Consider the following 14,147-nt stretch of genomic DNA (forward strand, 5'->3'; position numbering starts at 1 on the left):
ATACAAGTTTAACCAAATCTGTGTTTGTTTGGGGATATTGTATGGAATTATAAGATGCTTCTATTGTTTTGGGGCTCAGCGTTAAAACAGAGATGGCTGAAGAAACTCGTTAAAGAGTGTTAATCGCTCTAAGGTGAAACTTGAAAAGATGAGAAGAGGATGAACTAACTGCGAGTCAATCAACCTGAAGGCTCATTTAACAAAGACTGAAAATGTTGTTTTTCATTCCTTCACCCTGGCAGAGTGTCTGTGCCCTGTGGGCTGCAGACACACTGGATTTGCATTGTGGCCTTTGCTCATTTGTTCAAGTGTTCATCCTCCAGAGGTTCAGTATGTGCTGCCGTTTCTATGCATCACTGTGACAGGCTTCGCTCACTGCCTTGACCCAACAAATGAAGCAAACAATGAACCCCATTCACCATGAATTCAGTTAATCCAGCGTTGAAATGTTAAATGTATTTGTCCAGTCACGCCCTCATTGTAGATGGCGTGTGCACACATCACACATCAGCCTCCTGACCGAGTGTTTTAGAAGTGCATGGCACTGTGGTGAACTTGTGCACTAGAACTAATGTCATGGCTTACAGTATAAAAGAAGCCATAGAGAATCTAATATAGCCATATTAGTAAAAAATGTATTTTTAATCTGTCATATCATAACATGTTAATCTCAGCTCTAATGATGTCAGTGCAATAAAACATTGTTTCAAAGAGGAGCAGCAGGACCGAATGGTTAAGATACGGCACTGGAATGCTTCACCTTCCTCCCAGCTCATGGATGTTGTTTTTGGTCCTATTTGTTTGTTTATAGCAGGATATTTTTTAAAACAACTTGGCAAATTTCAGTTAAATTGTGGAAATTTAAGCCATGAAGCTAATACTTTTGTGTAGAGAGCGCCCCCCTGTGGCCAATGGGACTTTGCTGGATGAAGGATTTGTCACTCATGCAATCTTCATCAGCTATAGAACATATTTCATTGAGTCTTATATGTTGTTATAAAGTATTTTTCTGTGCTCTACTGTTTTCCTGTAACTGGTTGCCAAACTGATGTAGTTGTGATTTACTGCATCAAACTGTTGTCCTGCTAAAGTTTACAGAGGTCATCAATCAAACTAAGATTTCCCAGACAGGATATTTGCTAAAAATCACAGCCAATCAGCCAATCAGCATGACTGTCAGGTGAGGATCCAGGTTAAAAGCTCAGAGGGCTTTATAGTTTTTGTATAATTTAAAATGAAGTTTCACAACATCAACAATGATCGAGATGGAAACATTGGTATTTTCTGGTGCAGTAACAAGAGCAGCAAGCCAACTTTTAAAGGATACGAACATTGTCCTGAAGCCAAACTTATCCAGGTTATTCCAAGGCCAGGTTATCCATCCATGACCGTGTGTCCTGCTGAAGTGTCGTTGAGCATGACACTGAACCGCCTACGTGCTCATTCACTGTCAGCTGCTCTGTATGCGTAACAGCCAAATCAGTCAAATGTAACAGGAAAGCCAAAAGTTTGATGTAGCCCCTGTAGCACTTTAAGTTAATGCTGCTGAATATTACACAACTAATGTGTCGATTCCTGACTAGGAATGTCTGTCCAGATGTATTCCATATTACTGCATATCAGTGTTTTAATGTACCCTTGTTGTCAATAAATACAAAAAGAACAAAAAGTGAAAAAAGTACATTTTCTACAATCTGCAGCTCTGGTTTTCTCACAGGTGACTCACCTTTAAGCTATAAAAAGACAGATTCCAATTTTTACCAAAACAAAGGCACCATACAGCGCAGTTACTTACATACAACATATACAACAGACAAAGGCCATTGGTGCTGTAGTTTTGAGTCACCACTGTCCCACAAGGCAACAAGAACATGATTGACGGGCTGTGGTGACGTCGCCTGAGTAAAACAATGTCTGACATTAGAGGTGCATAGAAGACACATGTGAGTGTTTTCATGCACTGATTGGTCCACTGATAATATACACACATACTGTCTATACTACAGAGGAAAGGTGTCGAATAAATATCTCCATAAATCTGCCAAATATCAGTGCAAAGTGGATATCAAACCATAATTCAAACTGTCCATAGCAGAACAAGAATTGAAAATTGGTCGGAAATGCTTTGTTAGTCTTGTTTAAAGGTATAAGTTAATGTGAGGAAGCCATCTCTAGCCACCATTTCATACACTGAAGGATTCAAAATATTAATTACAAAAAAACATGAACTAAATAAAAGTAGTGTTCAGATGCAGACTTTGTTCTTGAGGTTAAACAGTATCTTGGTTGTTTCTGTGATACACCTGCTCCCATATCACCGTCCTGCAGATGCAGAAGAAGTCCCAGAGGTTACAGACGACTCCCCGGTCGAACGGGTTCTCCTCGGCCTCGCAGCTCTTCAGGTACGAGATCCTGTGTCGGGACATGAACTCCCAGGTGGTGCAGTTGACGGAGACCAGGTAGAGGTGACAGCACAGCAGCACCACCACCACCACAGAGAACACGCCCACCACAGCCAGCGCCGCCAACAGGAACCCGTTCACCCTGAACCACAGCGACCATGTGACGCTGGGCAGAATGCCCGACCTGAAAGACAAATAACCGTGTGACCCAACAGTGGTGCGAGGAGTGAACTTCAGGACTGGGCTAAAAAACAAATGTCACGTTTTACTGATTCGTTTGTGCGTCAGAACAAATATTGACGCAGTGTGATGACGTACAGAGCGATGAGAAGAGCCCAGAGCAGAGCGAGCAGCTGGACCAGCAGGTAGACGATGAACCAGCGGTGGTTCCGCTCTCCCACACAGTTCTCGATCCAGGGACAGTGATGGTCGTAGCGACGCACGCACTGTTTGCATGTGTGACAGTGTTTCGCCCGCATCGGCTGCTGCTTGGTACAGCGGAGGAGAGGTGATGTGATTAGATGCACATCTCACCAACAACAACAAGAATCACTTCATTATCTTACTGTTTCCATTACCATTACCATTAATGACTTAACCAAATAGGTTAACAACAAACAATGCATTTGACCTAAAATAATTCAAATGTATAAAGTGGTGAGTGCTGATGTTTAGAGTTCATAAGCAGACATTTGGGGTATTTATTTAAGTAGAAGTAGATTTTTTTTAAACATTGTTTTATGCACTGTAGAGTTGACATGTAATGAGAAAAAATAAATATATACAAGTCTATAGATTATTGACTTGTCGTATGTGGTGTTTTGAATGCAGCAAAGATTGATTATGAGCTGGTGTCCGACCTGCAGCAGACAGTATCCACAGCGCCGCAGTCGAGGGGTCGAGGCCTGAGGAAGCATCTTCTCCATTTCCTCACTTTCACCATGCACACACTGCAGAACAAACACAGATGTCAGTCACGTTGGAACATACACAGATCATGGACTTACATCATGGGCTGTTTTGAACCAATAAAGAGAAAAATATCAATGTCAAGTAACATTTAAACTGTGAATTCTATTCAACACAAATGTCACCCTCTGAGAGGTGCCATCACAGGATTAAGTCACTTAGAAAAACTCAAAGGAATCCACTTTTCATTTGATTGAGCTCATCCCTCATTGATGTGATTGATGTTCTCTTGCGTGTTTCTTATTATTTCATTTCTTCCATAGGTTTTGTTGTCACTTAACCACTTCAACCTACAGTCACCATTCAAATATCAAACTGTTCAGAATATTCGGGACATAATTGCAATGACTTATGGTGATTATAACTTTCATATTGTCCAAGAAATTCTGTATTCTGCTAAAAACTCCCTTTTAAAACCATGTTCTACAGCAAATGCTTTTCTAGTTGCGTCATGTTTTGGTTTTCCAAAACACATCACAAGGTACAACCACTATTAGTCTAATTGCAACTACACCATTAACACACTTGAAGTAATAACTGTGTCTGCTCATTACCTTGACAGTGTCGATGAGAATGAAGCCAGGATCCATTAAAGAAACCGCAAAGTATAAGACGACTGAAAGCACGACCAACAGGAAGAAAAGGACGGGCTGCAGCAACTCTCCCCTCTCCTCACACTGCCGCAGGTCTACACACACAGACACACACACACACACACAGAGAGAGAGCATTTATACACATCTTCATTCATCAGGGTAAAAATACTGACAAAATTTTACTTCACCAGCACATAAAGGAATGACAGGGACATTTTCCAGCCACATCACAACTAATTCAAACGCCCAAAACTGCAGATATGTGCAGATATACAACGTTAAATAACAGACATAAATTAACATTCCAACACTTTAATTTTTTTCATTTAACATTAATAAAACCTAAAACGGCACTGATCCTTTGGTTACTTGTATGTTTAAACAGGCTGTCTTGACTGCTGGAATATGTTTCATTTAAAGTTTTATTTACATTGTTTTAAATCCCAATGACATCATGGGGCCCCACACACATGAGGGTTCAGTCTGTGGGGCCCAGGTTTCCTCGCCTCGCCCCTGTTCTCCCGTCTGGAGGTCTTACCGGTGTTGTGCAGGAAGAGTACGAGCGTCACGGCCCAGGTGAGCAGCGTGTGAGCGGCCCGCACCAGGACGCCGCTCCTGAACACACCCCGCGCCATCTTAACGTCGAGATGACGGATCCACCGCGGGGAGCTCGACTAGCTCACTGTTAGCTTCTCTGTTAGCCGCCGCGCACGATACAGCTCTTCATTATAAACGATCGGCGATATGAAAATACATTATAGCCCTTTGATATAAAAGAACACAAAGACTGTACATAGATGACGAAGCCGCGACAGCGCACATACACGCTTAAGAATATTTTGATTACATTTCTAACGAATCTACCCGCTACTTCCTGGTTACGATACGGAAACTCACGTAAGTCAAAATAGGCGAACTGACATCTTGACTGCACAACGACACAAACCCTCGTAAGTATTACAATCAGCGTGTTGGTGTTAATCGTTTTGAATTAATGTTTGTTATTTAGTTCGTGATTATATTCTATGCCTAATTGAGTGGAGATCTACTTATGTTTCTCTGTATATTTTCATATACACATTTTTATATCTACAACTGAGGCAAAAAATAATAATTATGAGGATTAGTCATAAGATACCATTTGTTTCTTTGATCGATTCTATTGCCATTCCGGATGTATTAAGTTAGAAAGAATACAATTGCGGCATGCTTTTAAAAGAAATCAGTTCAGTGTCTTGTTAGAAATGTAATTCATTCACACTGATTTCCTCATTCGGTGGACATAAGGACATAAAGCGCAGTTCATCAATTTGTATTTATTTGTGTCAACATGGTCCATGAAAACAATACTAAAATCATTCATAAAAAATAAAATCTCTCCCATATAAGTATTAATCACCCAGAGGCATTTCTCCAACATTGATTAAAGTGCATTGAGTTATTCATCTTTTCCAAGCCCTTGTTTTGAAAGTATAAACATGAAAACAAAACACCATGTTAGCACTTGTGACTTCAAACTGCCTGTGAACCTGAGGTGAAACATTAACATTTGTACCTTCAAGGGCAGAATCATTTCAACATTAGTCTCACACGATCTGAAGCTGGTTCGCTCAAACTTGAATAGTAATCCCTTAAGTATTTCAAGTTGCTCCAACGAAACAAACCGACTCAAAATGAAACAATATTCACCAACACCACGAACCACGAACATCACAGGCAACCAGCTACACGCAAGAATACAAAGACCTTAACATGAAGGCCAGAATCTTACCAGAACATTCTGTAGCTACTTTGCCATGACACCCTGCATTCACACGGCACTCAAGTTATCACACATTTGGTAATTCTGAACAGGCACAATACCTTCACAACGTTAGAAATGCAATAAATAAGAGGATGGATCGAAAAATATAAATACTTCCAGTAGAAAACATAATCCATTCTTTATATTCATTCAGGATGAGGTGGAGGGTGATCTCAAACTTACATGTGCAAACTTCATTTAAACAAACATGTTTTACAGGCATAACATAATATCTCGGCCATGTAAACACGCATTTCAAAATGGGCACAATACAGTCCTTTTTAACAGCGTTGCTCATCAACAAAGCATCGGTGAATGTATAACTAGCCATGACAGACTAAAGGTTACTATGTCATGATAACGTGAGAAACAAACGACATTTGCACAAAACAAAAGAGTCGGTACAAAACATTTGGTCCCTGATTTTTAGTCTTTGACATTGCACATGTGCTGGTTTTCAGCTTAGTGAGGTTTTTCTTTTAAAATAAATAGCAGCAGCAGCAGCAGCCAGTCCATATTGGACTCCATCCTGGACTTTCTTTGCTTAGTGTCCTGTCTCATCTCCAGTCAGCTGACATTCACAGAACGAGCCGCCTCCACGAGCCACCGTAGGGGCAGTGAAGGTCCCTGGGATTCCTTAAACCTGAGCCCTGGTGGAGGGGAGAGCGTGGGGTGTTGAACGGGGTCAGCCGTCACATTCCACTCTTGAGAAGTCACAAGGGAAGGGAAGGTGTTGCGTTTCAACGTGATGTAACTCCCAGTTGCGTCTTCATGTGCTCGTACACCACATAGCTGATGCTCACAGCAGGGATGACTTTGAGGAAGTTGGGTGCCAGGCCCCTGTAGAGCCCTGTGGGACCCTCGCTCTGCAGGATCTGCCTGAAGAGCCCATTCATCGTCACCTGTGGGCTGCCTTCTGATGCAGCTACAAGAGTGGGGGGAAAAAAAGAGAGCAGGGTTTATATACAGTAATATTCATACTATGACTTATAACTCTGTTCCACCATTTTTTTCAACACCTCAATATGAATAACATTCTGGAGAGAAACCCTTGTGTTGACTAAATGACATTAGCCTGAATCTTTGCTCACCTTGTGCTTGCATGCGGGTTCGGACCAGAGCCAGCGGGTAGCTGGCCAGCTGACCACAGGTGCTGGACACGGTGCCACAGGCCAGCAGGACCAGAACAGACGGGGCGGCGCTGTTGGTGCCGTACTTCTGCAGCCAGTGGTTCTTCAGTGTCTGAGGAAATGAGAAGAGGATTAGAACTGAAGATACTGAAATTGGCTTCATTGCTATAATCAGAAAGATTTTATTGGGTATCATTTTATTGTGCGATGCTCTATAATATCAGCTCACCTCATACACCGCCAGGTCAATGCCAGCATACGGGATGATGCCCAGCATGTTGGGCAGGTAGCCTTTGTAAAAGGCCCTGAGACCCTCGCGCCTGAAGATCTGCTTGGCACAGTCTGAGATACCAGAGTACTGGCCCGTCCTCCTCAGAGCCAGACGCGTCTTCAGGACCTGAGGACAGATTAAGTAGACAGAGATGCGTGCGTTATATTTGGGATCCATGTTCTCTGGTTGGGATCAACTGAGAAGGTTCTTAAATAGCAATAGTATTTTCTCTGATATCTAAGCAGATAATCACCTCCATGGGGTAGATGGTACTCTGGGCCATCACACCAGCCAGAGAGCCGGCGACGAAACGCTCCACGATGCTCAGAGTCTCCTTATCACTGCCAATCAATCGCTTGATCTGAAGACAATAGAGAAAAAGTAAACCAATTAGAATGACACGCATCTTAAACTGGGACTCTATAATCCTAAATGCATGCATACGTGGTATTACACAGAGCAGGGGGGAGTGGAGTTTGAGTTCATACCTGCTCATATGCCATGAACTTCAGGGCGGATTCTGGTGCAATCTTGATGATGTTCACTCCATTCCCTCTCCACAGTGACCTCATGCCCCCTTCTTTAATCATCTGCATCAGCCCACTCATGATGCACATGTTGTTGGTTCGGGAACCGTAAACCTGACAAAGAAGATTGAATCAGTGTTTTTAACTTGTTCGAGTTTCTCGAAACGTTAGGATTTGCAGATTCCCCCATTTCCATATCATTGTGAATTTATCTTTTTGGGCATTATGATTATTCAAAGCCTATAACTAAAACTACTGACCTCACTTTAAATAGTTGCTGCAGCCACATAACTTCTTCTTGGGGAGCTAATGGTTTATGTAATAGTTTGAGCAAATTAACTTGTTAGCAATCAGCCAACGTCACAGGGACGGTGAGCAAATCTACGCTTCAAAGTCGACTTTGCCACCTGGTGTAAACCAAGGCCAATGACACAATTCCTCTATCGCTGCTTTTTAGACCTTCAGACCATTGATGACGGTACTGAGGTGGTGCAGCAGAGGGCGTGACGGCTGTTTGGGAGCCTGCATTGGTCAGTAAATCGGGCAATCTGACAATCAACTCCTGGACTTTGACCTTTTGTTCTCTCGTCATTTTCTTCTTACACATTAACCAGTTTATGGAGCGGCTCTTGAGAAATTTGATTGTGCCACCTGTGGTTACAACAGCAGGCTGATCGTGATCTCTAGGTGGGGGGGGGTGAATCATCATGGGATCTGTGTTATACAAGTAGACTTCCCCCTCCAGTTTCCATTTGATTTAACGGTGTGATTCATTACCTGCATCATGACTTTGACTCGGTCCAGAGGAGCGGTGCAGGTCCTGGAGACGGCGCCAGCTCCTCCACCCGCCACAAGGTGCCTCCACAACATCCCCGTCTGCTTCTCCTCTGTGGTGAACTCATCGGGCACCATCAGGTTCTCACCTACATCGAAAATCTGCAAGGAATAGACATGAACGTCAAGAAACGGGGGAAAATAAACCCTGGCATGAACTACTGACATGAAAAGTGCTATAAAGTGTCACCGTGGTTACATAATGCTTTGTTTATTCAGCTACTCAAGTTTTTCAAACGGACATTTCTCTTGCCACATGCGTCACCAGAAACAAAGGTCACGACCTCCTGTGGTGTACCAGTGTTACAGTATTTTATCAGTTGGTTGGGGGGAAAACTGAGCCGTGCAGGTTTGAAGGACACCTGATGGCCTAAAGGTCCTTAAAGGGTCATGGCAGTTCAAAACCAGCAGATGCAGGTCAGGAGCACAGAAGTATACATGACAGGAAATACTATGCACTATTAAGTAAGTTTGAATGTATACAGTTCTTCCAATCATTATCACTGTTACACAATTTCATTGAGGGTCAATAAATGACTGATCTATGGCTCTGCCCCAGTTCAAAGTTCTTTTACAGCCTCCAACAACTACTGTAGTTTCACTCTGAGTCGTTGACACATTCAGTTCCGTTTCATTTACTGAGGTCATCAGGTGACTTTCTGTTTTAGATAGTGTCCTGAAAAGCTTTTTACTAGCAGAGAGTATTAAAGTTAAATTATGAGTGTTTACTTTAAGATCCAAGTCCAACATTTACTATCTTATTACTACGTGACATTTGGGCCATACACACACAGCTCCAATTTGGCCCAAGTTCAGCCTCTCGAGTCCAATCTGCTGGACTCATCTGACCCAGTATGAAATAACTCTGAGGGCGTCTTCACACGGCAGCTGAGCCATACAACCACCTTCACCACTTCAGCTGCACTTCAGCTTTATGCAACAGGCAGAGGAAGGCGTAAATCCTTCCACTGTAAGCCTCCCTGAATGGGGCCAGGCCTATTTAAAGGGCAATCATTCTTAATTGACGCACAACTTGTGCCAGTTGAGCTCCTCAGGAGATTTGAATTTTACTTGATCTGTTTCCCCGTGACAAGATGTGATAGTTTATGCTCTTTTTTAACAAGTGTGATAAAGTTATCAAACACACCGATACTGCAGGCCAGAACAAGTGGACTTAGAACACTGAAACAACTTCACTGATCTGTCTGATCTGTGGTTTGACACTAACCGTGGAGTGTTTCCAGTAGAGGATGATCTCAGGAATGTTCTCCGTCTTCTCCACCACGGTGTGGTTGCTCCAATCATTACCGTTTATTGTTATCATTCCATTCTTATCCATGCTGTAAATAAAGAAATAACACGTGTTAAACGGATAAAACAGACCAAAATGTTCAAGACAGCCAATGCTAATAATCTGTGTTACCTTTTCACAGCCTTGTCTGCATGCTGCTGGGAAACGTGCACACCGAGGTCCCACAGAGACTGGATCAACTCCTTGGGATCAATGTGACCTTGGAGGAAGTAGAAGAGATGTGTCATGAGACAAGGCCACAGTTAGAGATAATAACTATAATGATGCTTAAGCTGCGTTGCTGAATTGCTGCCATACCTGCATTCTTGCTGTCCAGGTCCTTCACCACAAGTTTCAGGTCTTTCTGATAATCTTGCAAAAACTGAACAAACTCCTCAAAGTCCAGCTGTCCGCCCGAATTATCTTCTTCCCTTTTAAAAGTTTTCTGTGGGGGGAGACACACACACACACGTCATCAGACAGGTCATTCATGGCCCATGGAACAGTGTAGGTGTCAGATGGAATAAACCAGCAACTTTGCAGAGTAGAAAAGGCTTCCTGTCCTATTGGAGCCTGATTAAGTGGCTTCAGTATGATAAGGGCTGTTTAAAGATGAAGGGTTGATATCCAAACCCAATGTGAAAAATCAGGAATTCTACACAGCTGTGGTTCAGCTGTGTAGACTGGTTCAACCAGTCTGAGCCGCTCCATGGCTTGCAGTGGTATTCAGCAGTCACATGCTGCTACAGCTAAATAAATTAATTGCTTATTTAACGGGGACAGCCAGTTCTGAAATGTATCTGGCGCCTTTAAGCCAGACACCTGACCTTCAATAAGATGTCAGACAACCCTCAGGACATGTCAACCATTCATAAGCCTCAAATAAAGTGCAAAGCCAAAAAAACAGACACATTAGAAGTCAAATGCAACAACCTTGAAAGCCACACGAGAACTTTAAAGATGTCCAGCTCTGGTTTCATAAACCCGCTGGACAGGGAAGATGTCCATTCCAAGACCAGAGTGAGAGGCAGTAGCCACTCGGCCCATCCAAGTTTATCTACAAGCTGACCTGCCAAGAGTTTTAAGCCTCCCCAGCTCAGACTGACCACTCTAAAATTGGACAGGCCTCTTTCAGTCCTGCAGCATGATATCTGATCAACCAGGCGTCTACAGCACAAGCATATGACTGTCACACAGTAACCCTGAGCTCTGGACATCTGCACAAAACATCTCTGCTCCCTTCTGCAGCTCATACTAACCTCCCTGTCCAAGCTCATAATCATGATTTATATTCAAGAGGAACACCATGTTACCCATTTGAAGAATTCATTCATCTATTTCTGTAACTTTGCTCCCTTGTGCATGTTCACTTCCCAAGCAGAATCAGAAATCATCAACTGACTTGTCTAATAAGCTGCTCCATTAAAGAACCGTACTGGGTGCAATTCCTTAAAATATATATATAAAACAATTATAATATCCCTTGATCTATTAGGTCAAAAGAAGATGCAGTTTTAATTAAATAGAATGTGTTATAGTTACATTTTAAAGCTTGTCTCGAGTAAAAGAACATGAATTAATCTTTCATTAATATGAAGCCATTTGAAGGACAAACCTATATTTGTACAAGGTCAATTAATAATAAATAGCAATACTGACAGTGTATTCAGACTCTGGCACTTGTGGAAAAAAAACACTTAACTTTAGATCACATTTGATATCACTTTTATTTCTCTACATTGAATAATAAGAATTGAGCATTAATCATTGGGGGTTTTGTGGTTCTCGCATTGGAATGTTATTCCAGTTTGTGGATTAAAAGAAGAATGTAAAATAAAGCATGGATTAAAAGGATTTTGAATGAATGAATACTGACTTCACCGCAGGTTTGACATCATGCTTAGTAAGAATTCCAGTTTAGGGTGGACTTCCCTTCAGAATGAATGAAGCCCACGTCGACTGAGTAATGCTTTTGAATAGTCGGATATAGACAGTGAACGGTTCAAACAAGTCCAAGCAAATGTTTGGCCATTTTAACAAAGAAAGTACAACAAAAAAAAGCTAAATCCTAAACGTTACATCTAGTTATTAAAAGCCGGCTTGTGATTTGAGGATGCCGGGCAGCTGTGCGGCCTAGTCGTGAGGCTTTTCACTACATCATTCTTCCTGCGCCCAGAAAGACCGGCAGGAATTCAGTCACAAGACGGTCTACGTCGACAGATCGCTGATAATTCAAATTAACACTACCGCGTCTTTAGTGCGGCGCTGTAAGTTCAGACACATGAAAAGTAAGGTATTTATAGTTACCTCTCGCCATCTTTGGTAGGTTGAAAACTCCTGAGACGGCATGAACACGCTCAATTTGTTGAAAAGCGATTTCAGCTCCGACGGCAGACTGTTGGATTCGAAATACTCGACTTCAATCGGGTCCGAGTTGGAAACAGGAACGTAAAGGCACAGGCCGAGCATGTTTAGCGCCAAATACTTAAAAAAAAACCTACAATAAATAAGTAAATAGTACTAAATAGTACTGCGAAGTGCTTCACTTCACGGTGTAAAATTGAAATGCTGGTCGGGAAACGCCGGCTTCTAAAGAATGTAAAATAGAGCCCCTCCCATTCCAGTAACACACGCGCGCGTCATTGGCTGCAGAGTCCCGACCCGCGTCGTTTTACTACCGACCAATAGGGTGAGCCGCCCATTGTCGGACCCGTGCCGATCCCCCTTTTTCCTTGCGCAAAGTAGGGGAAACATTGACCAATCCCGTTCCTTCTTTCATCCATTGATATTTAATATGATTTGAACACATAAACAACACGAATAATAATCACAATCATAATCATCATGATAATAATCAGCAGCAGCAGCAGAACTGTCACTGAGAGAAGGACCCTTGTGCTAAATAGACTTTAGCCTTATTTCTTCTTCACTAGTCCCATTTTGCAGTGGGGATAAGATGTTGGTAGTCTTGTTCTGTACACATATTCTCTCTGATACAGACACGTGGGTCTGGTGACCAAATGTAGTAATAACGCAGGTCAAAAAAGTTAAAAAGGTGCTGAAAGAACGCCAAGTACTTTCATCTGACCATGTGAGCTGCCAATCTGGCTGTATGCTGATGCACTCATCTTTCCTATCAACCACTGCTCAGGGCCAGAACCAGACTTTCACGTTCATGAACTCTCAACTCATTCAAAGTCCTCATCATGAACTGGAGTAGAGTTTAGGTTTAATGTTTGGTTAAGAAAATACATGCTATTTATAACGTGTCCAGTTTTGAGGCATATGGAAAAGGTAGGAAAGAAAGAATGAAGGGTGAGGAGAAAGCATGGGAAAAAGGAAGGAAAGGAGAAAGAGGGAAGGAAAGAAGGATTGAATTAAGGAACTTGAAGGTACTCCTACCTCCACCAAGTCAGAGTAGTCCTCCAATTATGACTGATCCTTGGTCTACTGGTTACTGACTAGACCGCAGCTAGTGGAAGGAACAAGTTGGAAGAAGGGGGGAAGTAAGAAAAAATAGAAAAAGAAGGGACAGAAGAAAGGACCCAAGGAAAGAACTAAAGGCATCTATACGTTTATATTCTCAGGAGTAAAAGTTTGAATGGTTACTTGTATTTATTATTATTTCTGTGTAGTTTCTGACAATAGTAATAGTAATAAATAGTGAACCCAAGAGATATTGAGGTTAGACTTTACATCTGACTTATATTGACTGGTAAAAGATTAAATAGACATAAATCTACACAAATATCACACACACGCTGCCTGAACAGGGCCCAGAACATCAGGAAGGGCCGCACCCACACACACCATGGACTGTTCTCCCTGCTATCCTCTGGCTAGAGGTTTTGAAGCATCAGGAGCAGAACAACCAGATTCTGCAACAGCTTCTTCCCTCAAGCCATCAGACTCCTAAACTCAAAATAACCAAAAATACTCACCCACACACCAAACTGTCACCAGGACAAATACAATTCTGTTTAAATTCTATTTATTATATGTGTAATAATTTAATTTATTCTATGCAATCTACAGGTAGCCGTAGTAATAGCCTAGCATAGCATTCCCCTACCCTTAACATCCTGTTGTACAGAAATTTGTATATATATAGTAGTACAGTATATATTTATATCTATATTGTTCTTTTTTGTTGTTGCTTTCTCTGCTATAAATAACTTTCTGGTGAGCCAATTGCAATGTAATTTTGTTTACATGTACACTATATGTATAGGTTGAATTTTGATAAAGTTTGTCTAAGTCTAAGTTAGAGCTCAGTTAGTCTTAGCTAATGACGTCGTTTTAGCTTTTCTGTTCTTTACATGT

At 42.0% G+C, this 14,147-nt stretch overlaps 2 protein-coding genes across 2 annotated transcripts; both read right to left on the reverse strand.

Annotated features, from left to right (window-relative positions):
• Positions 1-1,230: 1,230 nt before the first annotated feature.
• zdhhc12a (zDHHC palmitoyltransferase 12a) lies at positions 1,231-4,863 on the reverse strand. The gene is made up of 5 exons (XM_076151055.1): positions 4,506-4,863; positions 3,926-4,059; positions 3,263-3,352; positions 2,721-2,887; positions 1,231-2,586 (listed from the first exon to the last, which is right to left on the reverse strand). The coding sequence occupies exons 1-5, from the start codon at positions 4,600-4,602 to the stop codon at positions 2,271-2,273; spliced, it is 804 nt and encodes a 267-aa protein (XP_076007170.1). The 5' UTR covers positions 4,603-4,863; the 3' UTR covers positions 1,231-2,270.
• Positions 4,864-6,375: 1,512 nt separating this feature from the next.
• Positions 6,376-12,414, reverse strand: slc25a25a (solute carrier family 25 member 25a). The gene is made up of 10 exons (XM_076150886.1): positions 12,132-12,414; positions 10,143-10,269; positions 9,957-10,044; positions 9,762-9,873; positions 8,477-8,635; positions 7,661-7,813; positions 7,426-7,533; positions 7,131-7,298; positions 6,863-7,013; positions 6,376-6,696 (listed from the first exon to the last, which is right to left on the reverse strand). The coding sequence occupies exons 1-10, from the start codon at positions 12,291-12,293 to the stop codon at positions 6,512-6,514; spliced, it is 1,413 nt and encodes a 470-aa protein (XP_076007001.1). The 5' UTR covers positions 12,294-12,414; the 3' UTR covers positions 6,376-6,511.
• Between the last annotated feature and the right edge of the window lie 1,733 nt (positions 12,415-14,147).

Source organism: Genypterus blacodes, unplaced genomic scaffold (genome assembly GCF_046128005.1).
Source record: "Genypterus blacodes isolate CSIRO-AG114 ecotype Tasmania unplaced genomic scaffold, CSIRO-AGI_Gbla_v1 ptg000053l_1, whole genome shotgun sequence".
In the NCBI taxonomy this organism is placed as follows: domain Eukaryota; kingdom Metazoa; phylum Chordata; class Actinopteri; order Ophidiiformes; family Ophidiidae; genus Genypterus; species Genypterus blacodes.